The following is a 25,605-nucleotide window of genomic DNA, read 5'->3' as shown; positions in this document are numbered from 1 at the left end:
TTCTTACTTTACAGTAAGCTATAAAGGTGTTACTCTGTTACATTGTTACACTCAGAATGCAAGCAATAAACGTCACATGCATATAACATCAAATGCACCACACAAACGCTCGTGTCACATAAAAAAGAAAGGCTAAACTCACAAGCGATGCTTTTTGCAGGCACAAACAGCGAAAGGAAATTATGAGATCACAAGCTGTCGAATGGCTGTAAACACGTTACGCGAGTGCGTAGACAGAGTTGGGCACTTGACCCTTTTTTGTCGGTCAGTCCCCTGCCCTCCGGCCGCGATCTCTGTACCGTCCCGGCCTCGGCCCATAGGCCTAATTCATAAAAATTGTCGGCGCCCCGACCCCGATGCCCCCCCGCAAAAAAAGGTTTTGTGGATGAGGTGTTTATCGGATGGTGAGTCCCACTCGCATTGTGACGCTGATGGCTTCATGAATTGGCTGGAAGCTGTGGAGGATGCGAACATACTTGGAGCCGAATGTCGGGACGTTAAGAAGCTGATTTTGTTCTGCTGACATCGTCTGTTGAGTGCTGAAACCTAATTGCTGCCTTGAGGTGTCCTGTTACCTTTAACACCACTGCAGCGTCTACTATTACCCGTGGTGGGGATATGCCTGGCTGCCTCCTGAGACGTAACAAAATTTTAGCATAGCAAAATGTCAACCACTCACCACCGGGGTTCATGTGCGCATTCTTGCTCTTGTCCGCTTCAGTCGGTGTAAGTGAAGAAGCGACTGGCACTGTGTATTGCATTTTGTGCAGGTGATCACGGTCATATGAGCTCAGTTTGATCCAAAAAATTGTGCAGAATGCGTTTACTTATATTTTCCCATATTGAAGTAGCCAAGAGTAGAAATGAAATGAATTGAATTTTGGTGGTGATCAGTCGCCATTTCAGACAACACAACGTGACAACCCTAGCAATATTACTTGGCTTGCCTCCCTGCTGTGACTTAGACAGCTGAGACGGAAAAAATAACAAGCCGAGCTCCAAAAGGGGACATGCCAATTTGTCATAAATATCATTCCAAAAAAGCCCTTGAGTCACACCAGTCTTTTAGGGGGTGAATTTTTGTACTGATGTGATTTTTACATGCATACCTTTGAGATAAGTGCCAATTTTCATCCCGTCCAAGTGTCCCTTTTACGTTGATGGGACAATCGGCACAGCCCACAAAGTGCGTTGCATTGCGCCTTTTCTGACTCTTGCACCTGTGAGAAATGCATGTCTCTCAAAAGCAATGGGTAACCTCAGACCTCAGACTTTGACATGCAGTAAATGCCCACTGAAAACTATATTATGACACTTCTTGAATATTTCTAACTGTGGCGATTTCACATTTTAGATTTTTTTTTTTAATTGATTGTTGTGTGTAGTAATTGCAAATGTGCTTTATCTATGGCAATCATTGTCACACCCACCTACCATTGGTAATAAATATGCATGTTGCATGTATGACATAATTTTAATGAATTCTGATGGTTTTTATCCCACACTTTTCCAGGGCAATTGTTCTGATTGATTTTGAATATGTCACCATTTACGTATCTAAATTTTATTATTAAAAGTGGTAAACTGAGCCACTTAAAATGAAATGTATGAAAGTTCAAGTATGGACATGCTGTATTCAATTTGAGGCATTTATGATTTTTTTTCTATTCTCTACTGATTTATTTTATTGGTTTCTGACTATTTTGCTCTTCTTGAAACCACACAACTAAGACATTTCTCACTTCTAAGCAGTTCATCTGAGGAAATGCTTTTTTTCCCATCAGAGCTGTGCCACCTTGAAGATGAAATGTTTAGTGAAATGCCTTTTGTGCTGTCTGGCTCTTAAATCTTTTCAGATTTGTACTCATTCACATCATGTGTCAGTCTCTCAAGAGCCTGAGAGATGGTTGTGATCGACTGTGTTAAATAATTGCAGGGAACAATGATGCCGGGGAAGAAATGATTGTTTGTTGTTGACACATTTGTAATGCTTGTATTTTTTCCAATTCAGTCAAAATGCATTTGTGTCAAAGTATTAGAATAGTCTTTTCTCTGAATGCTGAGTGTTTTTTCTTTATTCACTTTTTTTTATCAACACAGATTCTGAAGTTATATATAGAAACAATGATGGCCATGTCATCAAGTTCAACATCCTCTCTAATGAAACAGAGATCGTCCTATCAAACACAACATTTGTAAGTAGATTAAAAAACTGTATATATATATATATATATATATATATATATCGTGACACTATACATGTTCTGTTCTGTGTTAATCTGACACTGTGTTGTCTCCCTTTCCATTAGATCAATTTCAATGTGGCCAAATACTCGGTGTCCCCTGACTTGAAATATGTTCTTTTTGCCTATGATGTCAAACAGGTAGGTTTCTTGAGCAATAGTTTTCACTGTTCATACATCTTTATAAGTTTTGAGTCTCCGGAGTGGTTGCCACAGTTCAAATACCTCATATATATAGATTCTAAACTGAAGCTCTTTGACTGACTAAAGATCAGTGGAAAATGTACCCACCTCACACTAACAAGTAAACTCGGATAAGTACCAAGCCATACTACTTTATTTATATGGCGTATTTAAAACAACAAAGTTGAACCAAAGTGCTGTACAAGTTAAAGGACAGGACAAACCAATACCAAAACAAAACATGAATCATAAATGATGTCAAAAAGTGCGTTTCAAAAATCTATAGAATAAAAATGTGTCTTTATGTATGAATTAAACTCCTGCAGAGTGGGTGCTTGCCTAACATTCAGAGGCAGCTCTTTCCACAGCTTTGGAGCTGCCACTTTAAAAGCCTGATCTTGTCAAAGTTTCAGCCGGAATTTCGGGACAGCCAAGAGAAGCTGATCAGTGTGTCTCAACAGCTTGGAAAGATAGCCATTTTGGCACTTTGTTGTGATACTTTTAGATCTCTCAAAATTGGTTGTTTCAGTTGACTTCCGTATTTTCTGGACTACAAGTTGCAGTACAAGTCGCACCAGCCCAAAAATGGATAATGAGGTAGAAAAAAACATATACATAAGTCGCACTGGCATATGTCGCATTTTTTGCAGGTAATTCATTTAAAAAATACTAGATCAAAAACAGACATTTAATCTTGGAAAGCAAGGTATAACATTAACAAAATAAGGAAGAACAGGTTGAATCGGTCTAAAATGTGCTAACACAATGAAGGTGCTACATGTGAAATAAACACGAACAAAAAAGGTGTCAGGTGTTGTTAATGTTTTGGGACACCGCTGTCCGTGCTCTTGGCGACGAACAACTAACCACTTACTTTTCAGATGCAAATTTCACTACTTGCAGTTTATATAGTTCAGATTATGATTCTTTTGTGGGCCATGTGTCGTTCTCAGTGTAAGGAGTAGGAGATATTGGTGCATAAATCTAAAGTGCCCTCTCGTGGCTGTCTGGGAAATTACACATTTTTTTCCCCATGTATAAGTCGCTCCAGTGTATGTCGCAGGACCAGTCAACCTATGAAAAAAAAGTGTGACGTCTAGCCCTGAAAATACAGTACTATCATCTTGATCATTTCAGATCTAGTCCTACTGGCAAAGTATTCATAAAAGAGTAGATGCTAAAGGTTAAATATGTAAATTTGACCATCAACTTTAGAACGGATCAACTGTGTGGATTAGTGACAGTGCAATTAATCCCATCTAACAAATGTCTTAGATTTATAATTTGAAACCCCAGTTAATTCCGAGGCTGTATTAAATATTGAGCAGAATTTAGAATCCTGGCCCTTGTAATAGCTATTAAAATATTATTTCCAACATGACTACTCCATGTGGAGTGGCATTCATTTTTGGTGCAAGAATGGAACAGTTGGTTGTCCAAATAACGATAGGCATGATTACATGCACTGTGTATAAACAAACAATCAACTCTTCTGCCTGTATCCTCAGCTGGTGTTTCATTGTTTTTTTTTTTCCAGACTGTGTAGGATTGCTTTTATTTGGCGGAATTGTCTGTTCTAACAGTTGGACTGAAGGCAATGGATCAAACACTTAGCCATGTTTGTGGAAGGCAAATGATAAATTATAATAACCAAGCATGCACCTGTGTCCAGGATTCTTGCATTGACGCACACTTATTTTTGTTATATAATAATAACACTGTGAATTATAAAACATTCTTTTACCATTTACCTTTCATTTCGAGTCGTGGAACTCTAAGAGCAGCTTAGAAGTCAAAGTTGTCAGACATCTCTATGAAAAGGCTTTGTTGTTTTCGAAGGCGTTTCAACAAAAGATCATCTGGTCTTGTTTTTTAGGCTTTGCACAAATGGAACTCAACTGTGCTTCTTTTGCAGGGACTGAATTTTATTTGCAGGGGAAATTGTTTGCAGGAAATCTTTATTTTGTTCTTTGTGTTGTTGATATAACGTAAAGGAAAAAGAACTTAAAAAAAGCAAGATTTGGCAAGGAATTGAAAGTTTTGTGCTACAATCTAAGCCTAAATTGTGGGTTTTGGCAAAAGCAAAAAATAAATAAATGAATGAATGAATACGTGCACACACACTATACTAGCAGCCCATTCATTGAAAGAAAATTGCAAATGGCTTTCAGGCCTTTAGCAAGAATAGTCAACACGAAGGGATGGGCCTCTGTTTTAAAATGATGTTTGGTTAGTCTGTGCAGTCAAGTAAAAGTCCATAATTTATTCACAATCCTCTCTCACATTTCAGAGGACCACACTGTAGCTATTTGATGGGGAAAAAGTTCTGTATAAGTGTACAGATGTTTCAGCACAAAATTAGACAAAAAGATTTCTTGGCATTACAGAAGAGAACCTAAGATACAATATTTTAAAACATAATCCTTCAATCTTGGGTCATCTGCAAGTGGTTCATAGTATGAGGGTTCTGCATTCTGGTTGACCATCCGGTACCAATCACTACCTTCTGTGTCCTTCCGGCCATCTTGATGACATCCCTTACTGGAGGGGTCCTCAAAATGTGATGATATCTGTCATTATGGAATAATAGGAGACATTCAAGTGTCATATATATTCATCAATTGAAGTTGTTGATTGTTAAATATTACCACAGAATATCATTGTACAATGTTTTGCACATGTATGAAGCAATTTAAGGTATAAACAAGACGCTATCTAGCCATATTGTCTGTGAAGCAATTGCGGATTTAGAATATATTTTTTTAAAAATATCGGTCATATCATTTTTGACAAGCCCGACCCTAGTTGGGAGTTCTTTTGCCAAAATAGAGGTTAATACTTTGATCCAAACACACATGCAATTCACGCTTGACTTCTGTATAAGGACAATGTTTATTAACTACAGCTATTAAAACATGTCAGTGTATATTGGCCACGTCTATCAGCAGCTTCGAGAGCACTCTTTGAAGTTATAGATATCGAACAATATAAAATACTCATAGTGTTACTGGCACACAAACTCTATAGTGGTACTATGCAAGTGTTTTCCAACTTTGCACACCCCTGTGGGGCATCATTATTATTATTATTGCTCTGTATATACGAACTGCTGTTGTTGATCAATATTCCCCCAGCACCGTCACTTTAAAGCGCTCAAGGACCTTCCGCGTAATTGCACACACACAACGATTATCTGCATCATCTGCACAACTGTAGTAGAATTGTAAGTACTGCACCACTGATCACTTTATCTCTGCTCTTATGACATTCCAAGTTGTTGCGCAGCTGTCATTTGGGTGGTATTACTGCGCAATGGCACCTCTACATTACGGAAAGAGTTCCTACACTTATATGTTATGTATTTGTTGATTGTAGATGCCTGTTACTATAATACTAGTGCCGGAGACAAATCCCTTGTAAGTTTTACATACTGGGCCAATAAGATGATTCGGAATTCTGCTTCTGATATTTTGATCTACTTTTCAGTAAAGTCGAGATTCTATCGTGTAACTTTTCTACTATCATGTCAATCGTAATTTGTCATCTGCAAATTGCGTGTAATAAATAAAAAGGGAACCTTGATTTGATGGGCAAAAGCTTTCACTTACCAATTTTATCACACAACTGACACCAGGTTTCAAACTGCAATTCTTCATAACTATTTACACACACAAAAAAGGCATTTTTACTCATACCTCATTATAGCCACACCCTCCATTGCGGCAAATAAGATACACTTCTCACAATGAGATTAATTAACAGAGCGAAAGGCGGAGAAGCCATGCGAATTGCTAAGCCAAGCTAATGTATTGTGAAAGACCGGTTTTAAGTGCTTGGGTGACTGAGTACAGAGGTCTCGCTGGAACCACGTCAAAGCGGCCCTAATCCAACCTTGACCAACAAAATATCAGACAATGGAAAAAATGTCTGGAGGGAAAATAATTCAAAATTATGCTACATACAAAGCTAAACAGGAAATGTTACGCCGTCCCGTACGTCAATCAGGAGGAGTCGCCTAGAAGATTAAACTTATATTAATATTGAGGATAAGCAATTCAGAAAATGGATGAATATATTATATTAAATTCATATGATATTACAAATGTTATTGTCGACAATAACGTTTTGAGTTTTGATTTTGACTTTTGAGATCAGCACAATAAATGTTCGCCAAACTACTTTGCAGTTAGCCGATCTTTTTATTTATTGCATTTTTTAGTCAAGTCCTGTCAGAAACATAATTTTATATGCCTCTTATTTAGGTTGATATTTGCATTTGTGTAAAAACATAGGCTACTTTGCTTCTCTTTACATTTGATGATTGCATATGGCTGCTGTTGTATCCTCTACTATTATTTCGGTCTGTCCCTGAGTGTGTCATTCAGCACCTCTTTGAACTCACAATGTTCAGCTAGCTTTCTCAAAGCTGCCACAAAAATGGTTACGGACTCCCCCTCCTCTTGACTGCGCTTGTGAAATCTATATCTCTCGGCAATGACAAGAGGTTTTGGTGAAAAATGGCCAGTGAGAACACCCACTATCTCTTCATATGTTTTACTCCCCGATGCAGCTGGTTGTACCAGATTACGAAGCAAAGTAAATGTCTTCGGACCCATCACACTCAAAAACGTTGGTACTTGCCTTTCGTCCTCAATAGCATTATCTTGAACGAAATAGCCTAAACGTTCCGTGTACGAGCTCCACTGCTCAACGTCCTCGTCAAAGGGGCCAATCGAGCCGATAACTCCCGCCATTCTGCGCCTGGTTAATCAGCCAGCCACTTACTTGACTGTCTTCCTCAAAACTTTTAATGTCCGCGGCTTCCAAAAACCTTTTGCCGCCACTTCTCCTCCGCACTCAGCGTAAAGTCCTCCCCCAAGAGAGAAAAAACGTCGTCACCGCCGGGGGAATGGCACCGACTAACACATGGATCCGAGCTCCGCGACCCGCCAAAACTCCCCCCAAAAAAACCGTCGTAGGTTCAGACGTCCTCGTCGCCACTTTTGTTGTATCCTCTACTATTATTTCGGGTAAGGATGAAGGAAGGCTCAGGTGTAGACGGATGACTTTTTAATCGCAACGGAGCAGAGCAGGATGACATGAAGAAGTTTACATTGTCAACACACGCACTGCGTGATGACGTCACGCATAACCACGAGATTCAACACAGACCAAAAATACATAACAGCTGCCCTCCTGGCTGTTGTCACACAAAATAGTGAGAAAAGCCAATGTAGTGTACGTGGTGTGAGTTGTGATACTGTCGAAAACATTAATGACAGAGTGAAGTCAAGTCAAATGTATTTATATAGTCATGATGGAAAGATGTTATGTCACAATCAACAGTATCGAGCGTAACAAGTACTTTAATGTAGGTGTTTTCTTGAACCCAAAACGGGACTGACATGACCCTGTTGGGTCTTCAGGTGATGCAAGCCATCAGTTGCAAGTGTAGAACCACATTCTGTACAGGCATATACCCACCCTAACCTAAAACTCAACCCTACCACAGCACGTACACACACAGTAGTCTATCATAAGGTTGTTTTATAGTGGTTTGGGAATATTGCTGTTTTACGTTTGAGTTTACAGTATTGAATATCAAAGTCAGGCCTTTTTATTAACCCCAAAGTAGGCTATAACACAATTATACCTTACTCCAAAAAAACAAAAAAAAAAAACTGCAAAGGCGACCAATAAATGTGCTAGGTGTGTGGGGTTCCAATTTTTCTGCCCACTTCCATGCCCTTGATCAGAGTGAATAACTCTACCTTATGAGATATAAACAAAGAAATCATCATCCTAGTATGACTGAGACATGTACCATACCATACTGTACACATTTTGGTGGATAATTGTAATTTATAATTGTGTGACAGTAAAAAATAAAAAAAACATCATTTCATTAAATTACAGGAATGTTTCATTATTTTCAAATGATTTATATATGTTAAATAAATAGAACCCGTTACAAACGTCAAATGCATTGTTGCTTCTCAAGTTTAACACTTTCTCACTTCAGAAAAGTGAGGGAATTTTCTCATCATAATCATGATTTTATTGATTAAAGTTGATAAAATATTGTAGGAATAGTGTCATCTCCTTTTGTGCGTTTATGGTATGGTTTCTTTGGCTCTGTATTGTATTGTCATTTTATGATGAAAGGCCAATATGGACTGTGTGCTGTCTCCTTCAGCAACCATGGAGGTATATTATCGTGTCAGGCACAGCTTTTCCAAAGGCAAAGCACACAGCAATGGCTTTCGTAAGATGCAATCGTATCACAGCTGTCACCCGTGCAAATTGCATTGTCTACAGATTCTATCGCTGTGAGCAGCAAGCAGTCTGTTTGATGCCTTTTTCCTTTCCATTTTTTATCATGATGTCATTATCTGTGGCACTGCTGCTTTTTGCATTAATGTGTTTGAAAGACCTTCTATGTTTATTTTGCTCCAGGTTTACAGACATTCCTACATGGCTTCCTACAGCATCTACAATATCCACACAAGGTAAGTGTGGCTGTCCATATTAATAGTTGCAATCATATTAGCAATCCAGGGTGTGTGGAGTTTGCATGTTCTCCCTGTGCCTGTGCGGGTTTTCTCCGGGTACCCAGGTTACATCATCGTCTGCTTTCCTCCGACAGTCTTCTTAATCAGCTTGATTAAGGTTTATTGCAAACTTTTAATATTCAGTCGTAAAGTGAGTGTGAATGCATAGTTTTTGTTTTTTGGGGGCTAGGATAGGGGCTTGTTCACTCATGACCCTCAATGAGACAGGCTAGCCCCAGTGGCGTAGCTAGACTTTTATCCTTTAGGTGGCCAATTCTATCTCAGGGGGTCTGCAAAACAAAATCTTGTAAAACGTCTACAATCAACATCCACTTTTATATTGAATCAAATTTGCACATGCTGGCACATACCATCCTACGTATTAATGAAAAAGTTTTGAAATGTTAAATTATTCAATGAGTAATAGTAAAAACACATCTTCTGTTGAGCCATTTTCTTCATGTTGAGTCACTTGTGTTACTATATGGCATATTGGTGCTCTGATATCAGAGTACCCCAGTTTTTTTGAATATTTTTTTTGTTTTTTTAATTTAGATAACAGTTGCAACATTTCTTAGGGAAAGTATATTTCAAATTTAAAGATTAAATGGCAATTCATTAGAAAGTTACATGAAAAATGACAGAAATTGATAAGTCAACTTACATGACTGTACAGTGCTTATTTAAATTCAAATACTGCTATTGTTATAGTAATTCTATTTTTTATTGTCTTTAAGATTGACTTTTTTTATGACTGAGTAACTGGAACTTAAATACTGCAAGACATCAGGCGTATATTACATAAAGAAACAAAGTATAAAGTGACCATAGTCACTGATACGTCAAGGAACAACCAGTCACAACAAAAATTTTTCAGTTTTAAACAGTTTTCGATTGCTGCATTAAGCTCTAATTTATGATGTTTCAACCTACCCATATTTTATTGTTACTTTAAGACTGGCATCACTTTGGTCACACAATGTTATCAAATATCCACTTTCAGCCCAAAATAATTACCGGGAAATAGACCACTGTTACCTGACAAGCTGTGGAAGGTATCTTCTATCAGGTGATGTACGAATTTCGAACTAACAGATGGTTCTAACCAAGTTTATCGCAAACAAAAACAAATGAATTAACAAAAAATAAAATCATTTATTCTATTAACAAAATAAAATAAAAATGAAAATGTTTTGGAAAAATGCTAACTAACTGAAACAACATTGTCTGAAATGAATGATAATTATTTAGAAAATATCTTTCATTTTCCTCTTTATAAGATTTTTGTGATAATTTAAAATGTAAATCATGGCACTGCTGGATTTACGACAGTTGTTCAGCCGTACGGCACCTCTGCGACCCAAGGAAAGTAATGCATTGACCATGAGGTCTCATGGTTATAAAAAACAAAAATAAAACAACAGCATAGTTGGGAAAAAAATACAAGGGAGCCCCATTTGGGATTATTTTTATGATGATTGCGTCTCAGACAAAATAAAATGCATTGTCACAGTTAGTAAGTTAATAACATTTTCTAATGTTATCTTTTTGGAGATTTTAATGAACAATACTTGTTAACTTAAAAAAAATGCACCTGACAAATGCAAAAATAATAAAACTAAATATTTTCCTCAAAACTAAAACTAATAAAAACTAACAAATCTTTTCTGAAAAATAATCAGAACTAACTGAATTTGAAATAAAAAGTCAAAATAAACGGAAACTAAACTCAAATTAAAAATCCCAAACCCTGGTTCTAACAGACATTAAATGCATATAATCTAAGTTTGCAAGACGTGTGCCGTGTGGTTGCCATGACATGTCAATTATCTGGAGTGGCACCTGGGGGGGGGGGGGTGACGGTTTGGGGGGGGTCCAAGCAGATTACAAGGGTGGCACAGACACAGCAGCTGTGGTGGGATAACACTTGGTTAGTGCAATTTCACGCAGAGGGGGCCGATGGCCAGCCAATTTGGGATTGTCTTGGGATGAAAAAGAGAAAACCACATTTGCACACACTTCCACTGCATTGGCTTGGAAAAGAAAACTGAATATGTAATGAAAAAAGATGGGGAGAAATGAGGCCTGAAAATCAAAGGAAAAAAAGCTATACCAATCCGAAGAAAAATCTCTTAGCATCATATAATGAAGTTGAGGTAAGTCAAGACATTAGCGTAATTTTAGTTTGTATTTTATAAAGTTTATGCTAACTCATAAGGTTGTGGTTAATCATTCATATTTCAACAGTAGCTCTAGATGTTAGCTGGAAATGACTGATAAGACAAACGCAATTTAGGGAGAGCGTGCGCGCGAGTGAGAGAGAGAGAGAGAGAGTGAGAGAGAGAGAGAGAGAGAGAGAGAGAGATTTCCACCTGACTCATTGCTCCCAAATGTATTCTACATCCCTTGTTGGCAATATACTTTAGCTGCTATCTAGCTTTGTCATTCACTACATAACACTTTGAGTACCTTATTCCAGACCAGGGGTGTCAAACTCATTTGTCTTGCGGGCCACATCATAGTTTGGATTTCGCTTGGTTGTTCATTATGACAGCGAACCCATATAAATCATCATCATATTATTATTATTACATAAGCACAACAAACTGGTGGATAACTAATTTTTAAAGTCAGAATCCAGGAAAATGTTGCTTGTTTAACTATCATTCAATTCATTTTAACAGTGTAATTGGTAACAAACAAAAAAATGCTTGCAATAGTATAACATTTTCAAAATTGACGACAATTTGCAATTTGGTATTTTAGCAAGAAACATGAAGTCATGCATGATTTCTGTTCACGGGCCACATAAAATGATGTGGCGAGCCGGATATGGACCCCAGGCTTTGAGTTTGACACCTGTGTTCTAGACCCACACACAGGCCTACATGTGAAAACTGACTACTGATAAAACAACTGCTGTTCTGATTATTCTTATATTAATCAAATCAATCATTCAGCAATAGGTTGATTTCCTGAGGTTAAAAAGAATCATAGCAGGGATTTATGCTTAAACAATTAGATTTTCCTTCTCCCCTCACATTGTTTCTATTCTTGCACGCCAGAAAGAGCCTGAATAAAGCAAGTCCCATCCAAGCCAACGAGTGCTGTGGATTTCCTTGCGACAAGAATGTTCTGTACAACAACTCCCCAAAGTAACGTACCAAAGAAGAAGGAATTGCGCAGTGGATAGGCCACACACAACTCCCAGCTTGAAGTGTCCAAGATGAGAAGTTCATTGCTGTTAATACAAAAAATGGCCAAGTAATTTAAAATGCCAAAAAGTAATAACATTTTAAATTTGATTGAAAATGTGTTGATAGAAAAGAAAGAAAAATGTCAAACAAACCTGGCCACATCACGCAGAATAACTAGGGTTGGACTTTGTGTGAGTCAGTGCCTGTTACTTCAATCCTAAGGACTGCACAGCTGAGCACACTTGTGAACCTAAAGGGCATGGTTCACTCTCACACCGCAGAGTAGCTAGTAAACTTGTGGAGGAGTCAATAGAAGAATGGGGTGAAAAAAAATCCTTTCAATGATTCCTGACAATGGCAGCAATAGGGTGTTTTTTTTCTGAAACGCACCCATGCAGAAGTTGCCACAACTGTCTTGAAGGCATGGAGCACCTCACGGATGTCCATGGGTTGAAACAGCCTGCAGCCCAGCGAGTGGCAGAAATGAAAAACCTTATTCTGCCATTTGCAGAGCACACTAAGTCACTTGAAAGTGACACTCAATCACTTTCCCTCGTGGTAGTACTCGGAGATCTCCCAAAAAATAAAAATATAATAAATCACCTGTCAGAATTCTCGCTTGTACATGGGAAAAACCTACAAAGAGTGCTTTGGCTCTTTAGTGTCTTTCTTGACATAACAGCTGACAACTTCTCACCACTTCCTTCAGCAGCATGCTTTGTAGACCCTTGTTTCGTTGAAACCCTTTTGGAATAAGATGACAGCAAATTATGTCAGAAAGACAGAGGATGACATTGCTCACACAAGGTTACAAATGCAAGAAAAGCCGTTGACCAATGTCAAGTCACAAATAAGGGTGCAGAGGCGTCAGAGTTAAAATTGCATAGATTGAAGCTCCACAGTGCCAATCGTCCCTCGCGGCCCAGTACATCCAAGACAACAAACAATAGACACAAGATGTCAAAATATAAAGTGGGGCTGTCTGAGTCAACGAGTGCTAAGTGCTAATGTCAAAAATATGCAAACCGGATTACTGTTTGATGTTGTCTTCTGTGACAACCAGTCTTAAAATAACACCTGCAGGAGGTTACAGTTTAAGTAGATGCATTTGAGTATGCAGGTATGGTTTGGTTCAGTAGTTGGCATTATTCAGTATTTTTGTGCTTTTCTTCCACTCCACTATGAAGCCAGAGTGCCCCATCTTGCACTCACACGCACGCACGCACACGCACACACTCATTTTATTTGCAATTTTCTTCAAGCACCTTGTTTATATTTGTTTAACTTGAATACACATTTTATTTTTTGACATTGTGGTGCTCTTTTATTTAACTGGGTGCGTGTCTAACATGGTTGGTGAAATAAATTTTTTGTAGAACAATTCAAATATGAATTTCTAATGTGTCTGAAATTGATGTGTTCTTGAGTCTATGAGGTAACGATTGTCTTTGGCTAAAAAAATTGGTTTCATTTATACGATTACAAACTTATGTGGGGCTGGGAATGATTCAAATTTCGAAACCAATATAATTGACAATAGACACCTGATCGATAGCAATAGAAATGACAATATGATATGTTAGTTCTGGCTCCGGCCTTCCTGTGTGGAGTTTGCATGTTCTCCATGTGTCTGCGTGGGTTTTACTCCGATTTCCTCCCACATGCATGGTAGGTTGATTGGACACTCTGAATTGCCCCTACGTATTAGTGTGAGCATGTATGGTTGTTTGTCTTTGTGTGCCGTGCGATTGGCTGGCAACCAGTGCAGGGTGTACCCCGCCTACTGCCCGAGGACAGCTGGGATAGGCTTCAGAACCCCCACAACCCTCGCCTGGAGAAGTGGCTTAGAAAATTGATGGATAGATTTCATTGTTAAAGGAAGCAAAAGTATTCTGCGTGTGGTAGGCAGATGCTATAGAATGGCGTTAGATTTGTGCCACAATTACAGGAAATTTGGAGCCCAAAAGAGTGTTTTACAACCAGCAGTGTTGTGCACGTTATTTCACAAAATGTATTACATATTACTTGTTAGCTGCAAGTGGAAGTAAGAAAACTATGAGGCGCGACTGTATATAAGCCGCAGCAACTAAAACAACAACTATATATATATATATATATATATATATATATATATATATATATATATATATACAAGCCGCGCCAGACTAAGCCGCAGTTTTCTATGTTGAAAAAAATGTGTTGTTCAAGTGCATGTACAGAAAGATTTTGTACTGTGAATGCACATAAAGGTACATAAGCAGATTGTTCAAACAGTGCCTTTTAACACGGCAGCAACTCTGCTAATTAAAACAGAACAGCCCCAAGAGAGAAAAATTTATTTAGCGTATCTTCTAAACTATAGAGTGCCCCTAAAGGTGAAAGACAAATTCACAGAAAAATAGCACCATTGTATTCGCCACATTGTTCTAAATCTTGGAAAAAAGTAGCGGCTTATAGTCTGTAAAATACGGTAACTTGTTCAGTATATAGTCTATGGAAAAAACCAAAACAAATTTATCGCTCCAAAAATGAATTAATTCATAATTTGTTTTTTTTTCTTGCTTGTTTTACAATTCATTACAATGAATATTACCGTCAAAATGCTGGAATTTTCCCAATTAATCCACACCCTACAGTCTTATCAGGAGAAAACTTGTTCCTCGAATGTTGTTTTGTAAATGGGGAATTAAAAACTGTCATCTTTAATATGCAAGTACAAATATAATCTAAGGTAGGAACGAGGCTGATATTGGAAATTAGCTGTCACACATACTCTAACTAAACCCCCCACTTGTCTTCAGGCTACCGTAAAACACACACACAGCCATAAATTGAATTTCATTAATAAAAAAGAGACTAAATTGCAATTTCCTTTCACTCACTGAGATGTCAGCAGTTTTCGGCAACTAAAACTACACAAAAAAATCGCTATCATATAAAAATGTTCAAAGTATTGCTGTATAATGATTGTCATATTTAATCAAGTTAATTACAGAATATGAAATCATAACGGTTTCATTTTTCAAAAGAATTTTCATTTTGGGAAAGCATTCATGCCAATAATCTTGCATACAATTCATAAGTATATGCCTATATGCATAGGTCACAAAAATTGCAAAACCATTTAAGTGACTACTTTATGTTTTGAGGCAGGGATTTGACAAAGGTGCTTGACAATGGAAATGCAAACTCAATATTTGGAACAACTTGTACAAGAGTCAGCTTTTTTACGGTGATGTTTCTGGATCCCATTTCCTTACATTCATGTGCCATGGCCCCGCTACCTGCAGACACTGTGCCACTGGTGCTACACATTATGCACATGTAACTTTGATATTTTAAATTATTACATGTGTTCATTCTTTTTTTTAACCTTGCTAAAACAACATTTCCACCAAATCCATCTGAATGTGTTTCATTAAAATTGTATACTGAAATCAGGGTAATGCATTACATGCTCCTATGAATAAAGAGCTGTCCATGGAATTTACAGTTTTTATTCACAAATAGATTATCCACAAAGAGTTTGGTGAATAGTATCATAAAAGAAACAATGACAAAACCAGAAGTTTACTTTTGATGTCAAATGCATAGTAGTTAAATTAATTGTTGATGAAATCTTTTTATAAATTGTCCCTCTTCCTTTACTGTTCTAAAACTGGTATCGGCTGGACAATGCTATAGAAATGTAAGATATTGATATTGTTTTGTTTTTTTTTTCTTTTGGTTTTCATTCCAGGGAGGTTTGGGAACTGGACCCTCCAGAGGTGGTAAACTCCGTCCTGCAGTATGCTGCCTGGGGAGTGCAAGGCCAACAATTGGTTAGAAAACATGAACTCGCCTTCATAGCATTTCTCTTTTATTCCATTTCAGTCAAGTTGCCCTTACATGTTGATGTTTACAGTACATGCATCATATCCTATAATATCATGTATTTTTTTGCATTTTTAAAATTACGCTTGTGATCTAAGTAGCCAATGCCCCCTGTTTTCATCTGTGTAAAGTTCTAGAACATTTTTGTTTGTTTGTTCCTTGTCCTTGCAGATCTACATATTTGAAAATAACATTTACTATCAGTCTGATGTGAAGAGTAACTCTCTAAGGCTCACATCTTCAGGAAAGGAAGGGGTCATATTTAATGGGATTGCTGACTGGCTTTATGAAGGTAATCCACATTTCACCTTGTTTTAATATCTCCGTGTTTAATATGAGCTCATAAATAGCCATTCATGCAAATCAGACTTCTCAGGTGCTATTTTATTTGGGAATGCTTCAGTGATGCCATGCATTGAATTGCTATGTTGTAGTTGTTCTTATAGCAGGCGGCGATTGTCTTGAGTGTCTTTGACGTCCAGGACAGGATCATCATAGATCTTGTTATATGACAAGGAAAGTCTTTTGGCATGTGTTTTCTGAAAGCGCAGCTGTGGTCATTCCTTATTTGTTTGTTGTAGGTCTTGAATGGCAAACTCCACTAATTTAACTATACCGCAAGATTTCAGTTTACTTTCCTGAGTCAGTGTTCAACCTCATGATATTTTTCTGTTATTGTCAACATGTTTAAAGTCTCTTGTTATGACCAAAAAGTTAGAGTCAGTACAGATAACTGGCAACAGTTCTTGTCATGTCATTATCCACACCGCTTATCCTGTACAGGGTCACGGGAGGGTGCTGGAGCCTATCCCAGCTGACTACGGGCGAAAGGCGCACTACACCCTGAACTGGTCGCCAGCCAGTCACAGGGCAGACATAGACACCGTCACTGAGTGGGAACTGAACCCACGCTGCCCGCGCACAACTCGGGCGAGTGTACCACTACACCATCAGTGACTGCGCTACAGTTCTTCAAACTGCTCAATAAGCCATTTTCTTTTGGAAGCCTATTAGTTATTAAAACACTTGATACAATTGATCAGCCAGTGTTGTTTTAGGCAGGCATTTTAGATTTAGTCTTAGTCATTTGGACGAAAATGCTTATTTGTTTTTGTTATATTTTAGGCATCCCTATTTGTGAAGTGTTTTAGTTGACGAAAACTCAAAAAGGTTTTAGTCTGGTTTTAGTCGACGGAAACACCCCAAAAAAGTTCGTAAATTTATTTGGCGTAAATTCTAAGAGGTTTTAGTCCGTTTTAGTTAAGACTAGGCATTCAAGGGTTCCACCCAATAGCAAAGACTTACTGATCAACTACGAAAGATTATGCATTACAAACAGTTGAATGTGGTAAAACTGGAATCTATGCTCATTGCTCCAAAATATGCCGAGAACCAAAACATTTTATTTGGCAACTGGTGTGGCTTTATTTAAGCAACATAAAATAAAGAGTGGACTTGTTCTAATACAGTAGCACAACTACAAACTTTATCAAACATGTCGTTTTTACTTGTAACAGCTTGCCGTTATCAGAACCAAGTAGCCTACTGAGTGTCACTGCCGCCGTGGTCCGTCAAAGAAAAGCATGTCAGGCTGTGTGAGCCAAGACAAATGACCACAGGCTTTTTTTTTTGAATGACCACAGATGTGTATGTGTTTTGTTGTGGTGGGCGTGCCCAAACTAAGGGTAGGTTGCACTTCATTGCAATTTTTTGAAAGACAGATTACGGACATGTACAATAGGAAGGGATGTCATAAATTTTGACCGTCTGGCGAACCACACGCTAAGAATTTCGTCCCGTCTCGTCTCGTCAACGAAAATTCATGTGCGTCACGTCATGTTTTCGTGATCAAAGAACCTCGTTTAGCTCGTCATCGTCTCGTTATCCTCATGAAAAAAAGGGGCGTGAAAGAAATATATTTGTCGTCATCATCGTTGCCGAAAACAACACCGTGTGATCAGCTCTTCAGCAGAAAAAATAGTTTGATTCTACCTCTTTCCCTTCTCTAGTAAACAGCAGTAGAACATACACTGTAAAAATGGTGAGTGATATTTACTTGAAAAATCTCAGCAGTTTCTTCACTCCGAAATTCTAAGAAAATTTTACAGGAAGTGTTTTTGAGTACATTTTACACGTTCGTTACATTTAAAAAGTCACTCCAAGGTTGAACCCACTTAAAGTTCTCTTTACACGCATTTTAAACACACATGTAAAGGAGTTCGATGTGGTAGAGGATTAAACCATGATCTCAAATTTGGGAAACAGCCACTCTACACCTGAGCCAAACCACTGCTAAGGTCTGTCAGTATACTATTGGTGACAGGTGTAAACCTCGGACTCCTACTAAAGCATACCAGGTTTTGGCCTCCTTTTGGAGATACCAGTAACATACTCACCCCCCCCCCATGTATACTGCCCACCATGATTATTGGCACCCTTGGTTAAGGTATGTTCTTTTGAGGATGTAATAAATTCAATGTCATTACTAAATAATGTCATGCTATTGTAAAAAAAAATAATAATAAATCAACATTAAGAAATAATTATTTGACAACAAATCATATGTGCCACACAAAATGCACCCCTGATGTTACAACCCCTTTTTCCGACAAAATAGCACCTAATCTCTTAGAGTCAGGTTTGCACATAAAATGTTGGTGTGGTTCTAAGATGAGCACCACAGGTTGTCCGGCCTGTTACAGTCGAACTAAATCATCTAATATGCGCTGCTTTTATTTATGGTATGTATGTACATGTGTCAGCAGTGCTAGCAAAGAAGAACAGCGGCATCAGTGGTTTATGTTTTGCCAACTTAAATAATTAGTGGGCGGAATGGTGGATTAGCATGATGGCTTCACAGTGCAGACGTTGTGGGTTTGATTCCGGCTCCGGCCTTCCTGTGTAGAGTTTGCATGCTCTTCCTGTGCCTGCGTGGGTTTCCTCCGGGTACTCCGGTTTCTTCCCACATTAAAAGAACATACATGGCAGGTTGATTGGACACTCTGAATTGTCCCTAGGTATGAGCGTAAGCGAGGATGCATGTTCGTCTACGTGTGCCCTGCAATTGGCTGGCAACCAGTTCAGGGTGTACCCCACCTACTGCCAAAAGTTAGGATAGGCCTCAACACCCCCCTCGACCCTTGTGAGGAGATAGCGGTACAGATAATGGATGGATTGGATATAATAATCAGTGACTTCTCTGACCATTTTGGCAAAAAAAATTCTAAATATGAAGAGCACTAATGCCAACTGTGGTCCTCATGTTAGCAACAATTTCATGTTAGAAGCAATCTTATTTCCTGTACAGTAGAGGGAAGAGATAAATGTGCCCTCATCCTGATTTGGTATAAAAACAGCTAAAATACTGAGGTGGTTTGTGCTCATAATCTCAGGACAAAAGTACAGAAAAAATATGGGCACTGTAGAAATGATAATTTTATGTGAATGTGTATTATATTGTGTTTTAATGTGAATATGTGGAGATACATTAATTAATGTGCCTGATAATTATTTTTCGCCAGTTTTGAATTACAATTTTGGAATACAGCTGGAATAGGCCCCAACATGCCGGCAGCCGTCATGAGCATAGGCAGTTCAGATAATGGATGGATGGATAATTACAACAAATTATTCAAGGGCTACACAAGTGGCAATCAAATTAATGCTCCATATTAAAAAAAAAAGAAGACATCAAATTCCTGTTTAACATGTTGCCGTGGGTTGGCACGGTGGGGAAGTCCACCTCAAAGTGCAGAGGTTGTTGTTGAATCCGACCCGGTCTTCCTGTGTGACGTTTGCCTGTTCTCTCCATAACGTATGGGTTTTCTCCGGCTACTTTAATTTTTTTCCCCCACAATCGTCCAAAATAATCAGACATGACAGGTCAATTGAACACTCTAAATTGTCCCTAGGTGTGATTGTGAGTGTGAATTTGTGTTTGTCTGTGTGTGCCCTGCGCTTGGCTGGCATCCAATTGAAGGCGGGCCAACGAGATGACCATCCAGGCTGCGGTGTCCTCGTGTTCGGCTACCGCCATTTTCGCCAGCAGCAAGTCAATCTCGCCACCATAACAGTCGTTCATGCTATGCATAGATGCCAACTTTAAAATAAAAGCCTCGCAATTAATACTGTATTGTACATAGACGAGGATGCCTTAGTTGTCTTTTATTCTGAAGGCAACAAGCTTGCAATTGTTGTGGTTGCAAACTTGATTTGCTCTTGCTTAGCACTGAGGCAATCGCCTCTCCACTGCTCTCTCTCCGTTACCTCACTCCACAGATTTTCAATGTGGTTGAGATGTGGAGACTGTGAGATGGCCATGGGAGGAGCTTGATTTTGTTTCTGGTGAACCATTTCTACAATTTCCAGTATGAGAGTATGCTTCTGCAATAAAAATTGTATTCTTTGTAAGCATGCACAGCACTACAACGGGACTAGAGGGGGCTATGGCCCCATCTGTAATTTGTAAAGACACCCTATTTTTCTCTTCTGGAACGCCTCTAACATCTGAACATTGGTTTCATTCTATAAAATCAGCTTATTCAAGCCACATTTAGAAATGCTTTTAATGGCAAAATAATAACCATGGTCAACAGTAGATTTTAATCAGAAATGCCTTATGTGTCCCTCAAAGTACTTTTGATGCTTTTAATGGTTTTTGTAATGATAGCAGTTATATCATTGGTCACTAGTTGGCAGTATTGCCTGTTATGTGTGTTGTGGTTACCAGACGAACAAGTGAGTATGCACGGAGACGAGAATGCGGACCAGTTAATAAAGAGACAAGCTTGCAGCATCACTGTTCCTGCGTGACTTCTTATAAAATAGAAGGCAGAACATTACAGTTTTTACTTTCTTTTCTAGCATGTTAGGGTTTAGAGATATCTTTTTCAATTAAAAAATATATTAAATATGCATTCCACCATCTGTTGTAATTTATAGCTATGACATTTCAGAAAGAAAAATTCCACCTATTGTTGAATCTTACCCTTAAAATCATACATTTTAATGATTATATATTACCATACTACAAATTATTGTTATTGTTATTATTTTTATACATCTCAGTTGCGGACATTTTGTCACTTTTGTTGACTGAAAATGATATTACAGTTGTTCAGAGCTCAGCTAACAATGACCAATCACAGCTCAGCTTCAGAAAACAGCTGAGCCGTGATTGGTCAGTACATTTTCAGTTGAAAGAAAGTGATAAAATGTCCGCCCTAAGGGATGTACAAAAACGGGTAGATTTTGCTGCCATGGGTGGCCTTAAACACTGTCCTTACAATGAATTGCAATTCTCTGAAAAAGACAGAGGTTAAGTGATGCCTTGTCTCTTTTGACAAAAGCGACTCACAATCACGTCTTTTGAAGCTGCTTGGTTTAATTAAACAGACAAACACAAGCTTAATTAGGTGCTGACAAGTGGTCCCTTTAATGCTGTTGGACAGTTCTTTATCTTGGCGGGGGGAAAAAAGAGTCGCAATGCAGCCAAAAGCAAAAAGAGTTCACCAATTCACTGATTTCTGTTATTATGGGAAAATTAGTTTGTGCAACCCAAACTCAGTTTGCAAAGTTTTCAGCCTTGTCAGTTCAGTTATGGGAAATCTCGAATAGTGAAAGAGTATGAAGATAATAAATGCAATAAAGTAAATAGACGATTGTGTGCCTTCAGAGGAGATCCTTCAGACCCATGTAACACACTGGTGGTCGCCGGATGGAGAGAGATTGGCCTTCCTCGTGCTTAACGACAGTCAGGTGCCCAACATGGCTTTGCCTCGATTCACTGGCATGACGTACCCCAAAGGAAAACAGTATCCGTACCCCAAGGTAAGTCTTGCTCATGACCGCTCCCCAATTATGAGGTTTCATGGGTGGTTGTCACATCATCGACTATTTATTTGGAATTGCCTCACATTTCAGGCATTACTTGAAATTGTATTTGAAGGACAAAGAGGTCTATATACCATAATTATCTCTGCACAAACAAAGCCACCTGCATGTCGTCAAGCTTTGCGAATGACAATCAGCAGACAACGTCAGATGAAAGTAAGATTTTTTTCTAAAGTTCAGGCACACGTTTGATCACAGCCAAGAAGTATTCATTATCACAACTTGCGAGCTCTCAAGCTCTCACTTCCTGCTGATTCTTATTATTTCATGTCCGGCACGCCGGTGTCTATGAGTGCGCATCGCACACACATTTACTATTGATCCTTCTTCGTTAATGTTCTCCTGATTCTTCTGCGCGTCGAACTAGGCATCTAAATTCCGCACTGACATTTTAGAATCCGAACGAATCCGAACCGGATGGTTAGTTCCAGTTTCACTTGATGAGCGAGAAGATTTTGAAAGGAGCAATTTTTTTTTTTGCATTTCATTACATCCAAGTATATTCTGACCATAAACATTTTTCAAGATAATCTTTAGTGTAATGATAATAGGCTGTCACTTGTATAGATCTTTTCTAGGTTGTTAGATCTTTGTTATTGTGAAAGTGCTGTATTGCCAATACATGTGCAGATATTGCCGTTTGCCTATTATTCCGGCAAAAATGAATAGTAGTACTCAATCATATAATTACCTCTGCCTGTGAGGTCAGTGTGTTGGGGGGAAAATGAGCAACGACGACTGGTGCCCCAAACTTCTTATGCGCTCTCTTGCTTTCAGCAATGTTTGGTTACAGTTTCCCTTGGTTTCAAGACAAAAAGCTGAACTACAGTAAGTGACACCATCTCAGACTAAGGCAGGAACCTAAGACCCATCAATGTCAATCACTGTCATTCTTAGATGATGCAGGACGCCATCTATCCGCTGACAAGCCCCCCACCCCCGCCATCTCCCTCCTCCAAGGTTCCGTCGCACCCTAGTGCTCATCTAGCATTCCTTAAACTGTAAAACTCACTAAATCGGAGCAATGCCTAAGGAATGGAAGCCTCCAACTCACACTGTGATACATTTTTAAAATAGGGTGATGCTGAGAAAAAATGTCTGATGTTTACGATTGCAGTTGAAATTTTATTCAGTTAAGCATTATTACATAAACTTACAAATATGTCAAATCTTTTTCATATGTGCAAAACAATCCAAAAATATAACATTCCTTTCAATGAAATTTTTGTTTGTTTACTCTTTAGACTTTGTATCTAGTGTAATAATGTTGTTCTGACAAATGAAGCTATTTCACTAAAGTCAAAATTCTCTCCCACATGCAGGCTGGCCAACCCAATCCAGTGGTGAAGCTTTTTGTTGTCAATCTGTACGGGCCAACCCACACGCTGGAGCTCATGCCACCTGACAGCCTCAGACTACGGTGAGAGGAGCTTCATTTCTCTTACATGAAAATGACAAAAACAATGTGGGATCAATTTGCTTCAAAACACACTCTACAGTAGTTTACATTATACAAATAATTTCTATTGCCATAAATTCGCAGAGAACAAAAAGATATGATAATCTCTCTGCCCCTTAGGGATCATTATGTCACCATGGTGAAATGGATCAGTAAGACACATACATCTGTTCGATGGTTGAACCGGGCTCAGAACATCTCCACTCTGACTGTGTGTGACACCACCACGGGAGCCTGTGTCACGGTATGTGCACCCCATAAACCAACAAAGAGGATTGAGGGAACAACTCATCTTTGAGTTGTATTCGGAAGAATAGAACGCATAATTGAATGCTCTCTATTTGTAGATAACGTGGCTGTGCTCGAGAGTACAAACTGGTGCATCATGGTTTTTGTGCCGACGCAAACCTCCGGGTGCATGTTTGGGATATTGATTGCATGCATCTAGCGCATCTGATAATTTGATGGCTTAAAATAGACTAACCTTTAACGCCAGATGAAACCACGCCTAAGTTTTGGCGCAGGTATTTTAACGAAATTTTGGTGAATGTAATCACAGCACAGGTGTACACCGATTTCAGTTCCATGGGTAGTGGATGTATTTCATTCATGAATATTACAACAGTTTGCATGCCACGCTCTGAATCATTTTAGAAATCAATTCATTGAGTTCAGACTGTCATCACTGAGGTTGTGTGTCTGTTCTGACTTTTTCATAGTGCAGTTGTTCATTATCAGTCAACTACTGCTTCTTGCATGTATGATATGGCAGCGTTTTACTTCATTGATGACAATTTTACAATAAGATGAGGGTGAAAAAATGTTTTATTTTCAAATGCAAAATCTAGTTTTATTTTTCCAGACTTCATTTAACTCTTGTGATTAACTGTTTTGTTGTCTTGTGTGTATATGTTTTTTCATCTTCTTTCTTCTAGCATGGGTGAAGTTAACTTTATTTTCGTATATGTGCGTACTATGCAATTAAAAATCTGCGTTTATGCCCCTGTGCAACTTGCTTCTTGAACAATCGAAATAGCTCCTCTCACTCCCTTTAAATACAGTGGGACACTTGCACCGTCTACATGGCGGAAGCAGAACTGACTCGCTGGAATGAAGCAGGAGATCGATGCGTGCAAAGTATGTTCAAAAAGGACCTTCAAGAAGATCTCCACTCGCGGGTTATGTCAAATTGGCTGCTGCGAAGTGTGCAATTGGAGACTGCCGTCCATCCATAATCGTTGGTCCGTGTATGACAAGATTATAATAATAATGCCTACAATGAATTTATTTCTACAATGACTCAGAGGGTTCAATGCATACTGTTGTCATATTAATGATATTCCCCACGGAGCTCAGATTCTGTTTACCTTCACCTGGACCAAATCCACACCAACTGGAACACAACTTAGACCTGTTTTAGATGGTATAACGATTAGTCTACTTTTAGTCTCCAAATTGTCTGTCGCGCCTGGGACGTTTGAAAGAAAATATCCATGGAACACCGGGCCTAGCCCGGCATAGTCTGCCAAATTACCAAACAGTAAACCAGACTTGAAGTGCCAGTTTGTACACCGTGCACACATGCACTCTCTACAAAAATAGAGCCCTCGGACCCAGCAAACAACAGTTTCCAGTTTACTTTTTTTTATTTTGTAGAATTTGTATAAACAAATAAATGACTTTGAATCCCCAACGACACTCTGTCATCTCTTATTGGAATGAAATAAGGAGTAAGAATGCAATTCCTTAAAAAGGTTAGACACGGGCTTTGTTGAAAGAAAAAAAAACATTGCTTCTAGAAGTCCACTTTTCAAAAAAGAAAGTAAAAACATACTGCATTTTCGGGACCAGGGCGCACTTTAAAGTCCCAAATCTTCCCTAAACAAACAAGGCGCCTTGCAATGCGATACTCCTATTATACGGACTGAGCATCACGCACGACCTTCGACTTTTTTTTTCATTGGGGTATTCAGAGTGCATGTTAGCACACCCTGCTAGTCAGAGTCTGAGTCACTTATTCTTCGAATTACATAATACATTATGTGACTATGGTGTTTGGGTGATGGTCTAGGAGAAAGCTGGACAAAATGCCGTAGTCTGTCTTATCATTCATGTTATTGCAAGCAAGAAACGTCACAGGTTTAGACAACAGATTGCAAAAAATATAAAAGCCCGAAGCACACCACAAACATCTCTCTAAACAGCCA

General features: G+C 38.6%; 1 protein-coding gene across 2 annotated transcripts in view; it reads left to right on the top strand.

Annotated features, from left to right (window-relative positions):
• dpp10 (dipeptidyl-peptidase 10 (non-functional)) overlaps positions 1-25,605 on the top strand; it is a 148,947-nt gene that overhangs the window by 106,394 nt on the left and 16,948 nt on the right. For both annotated transcript variants that reach the window (XM_088315681.1, XM_088315682.1), the window contains exons 4-11: positions 2,101-2,195; positions 2,310-2,384; positions 8,883-8,935; positions 15,914-15,995; positions 16,219-16,339; positions 21,722-21,876; positions 23,262-23,359; positions 23,519-23,642. In XM_088315681.1, coding sequence (XP_088171807.1) covers positions 2,101-2,195; positions 2,310-2,384; positions 8,883-8,935; positions 15,914-15,995; positions 16,219-16,339; positions 21,722-21,876; positions 23,262-23,359; positions 23,519-23,642 — 803 coding nt within the window. The remainder of the gene's footprint in view (positions 1-2,100; positions 2,196-2,309; positions 2,385-8,882; positions 8,936-15,913; positions 15,996-16,218; positions 16,340-21,721; positions 21,877-23,261; positions 23,360-23,518; positions 23,643-25,605) is intronic.

The sequence above is a fragment of the Idiotropiscis lumnitzeri genome, chromosome 14 (assembly GCF_059441095.1).
Source record: "Idiotropiscis lumnitzeri isolate Australia: NSW breed Sydney's pygmy pipehorse chromosome 14, RoL_Ilum_1.0, whole genome shotgun sequence".
Classification (NCBI taxonomy): Eukaryota; Metazoa; Chordata; class Actinopteri; order Syngnathiformes; family Syngnathidae; genus Idiotropiscis; species Idiotropiscis lumnitzeri.
This window is presented reverse-complemented; position numbering and strand designations above follow the sequence as displayed.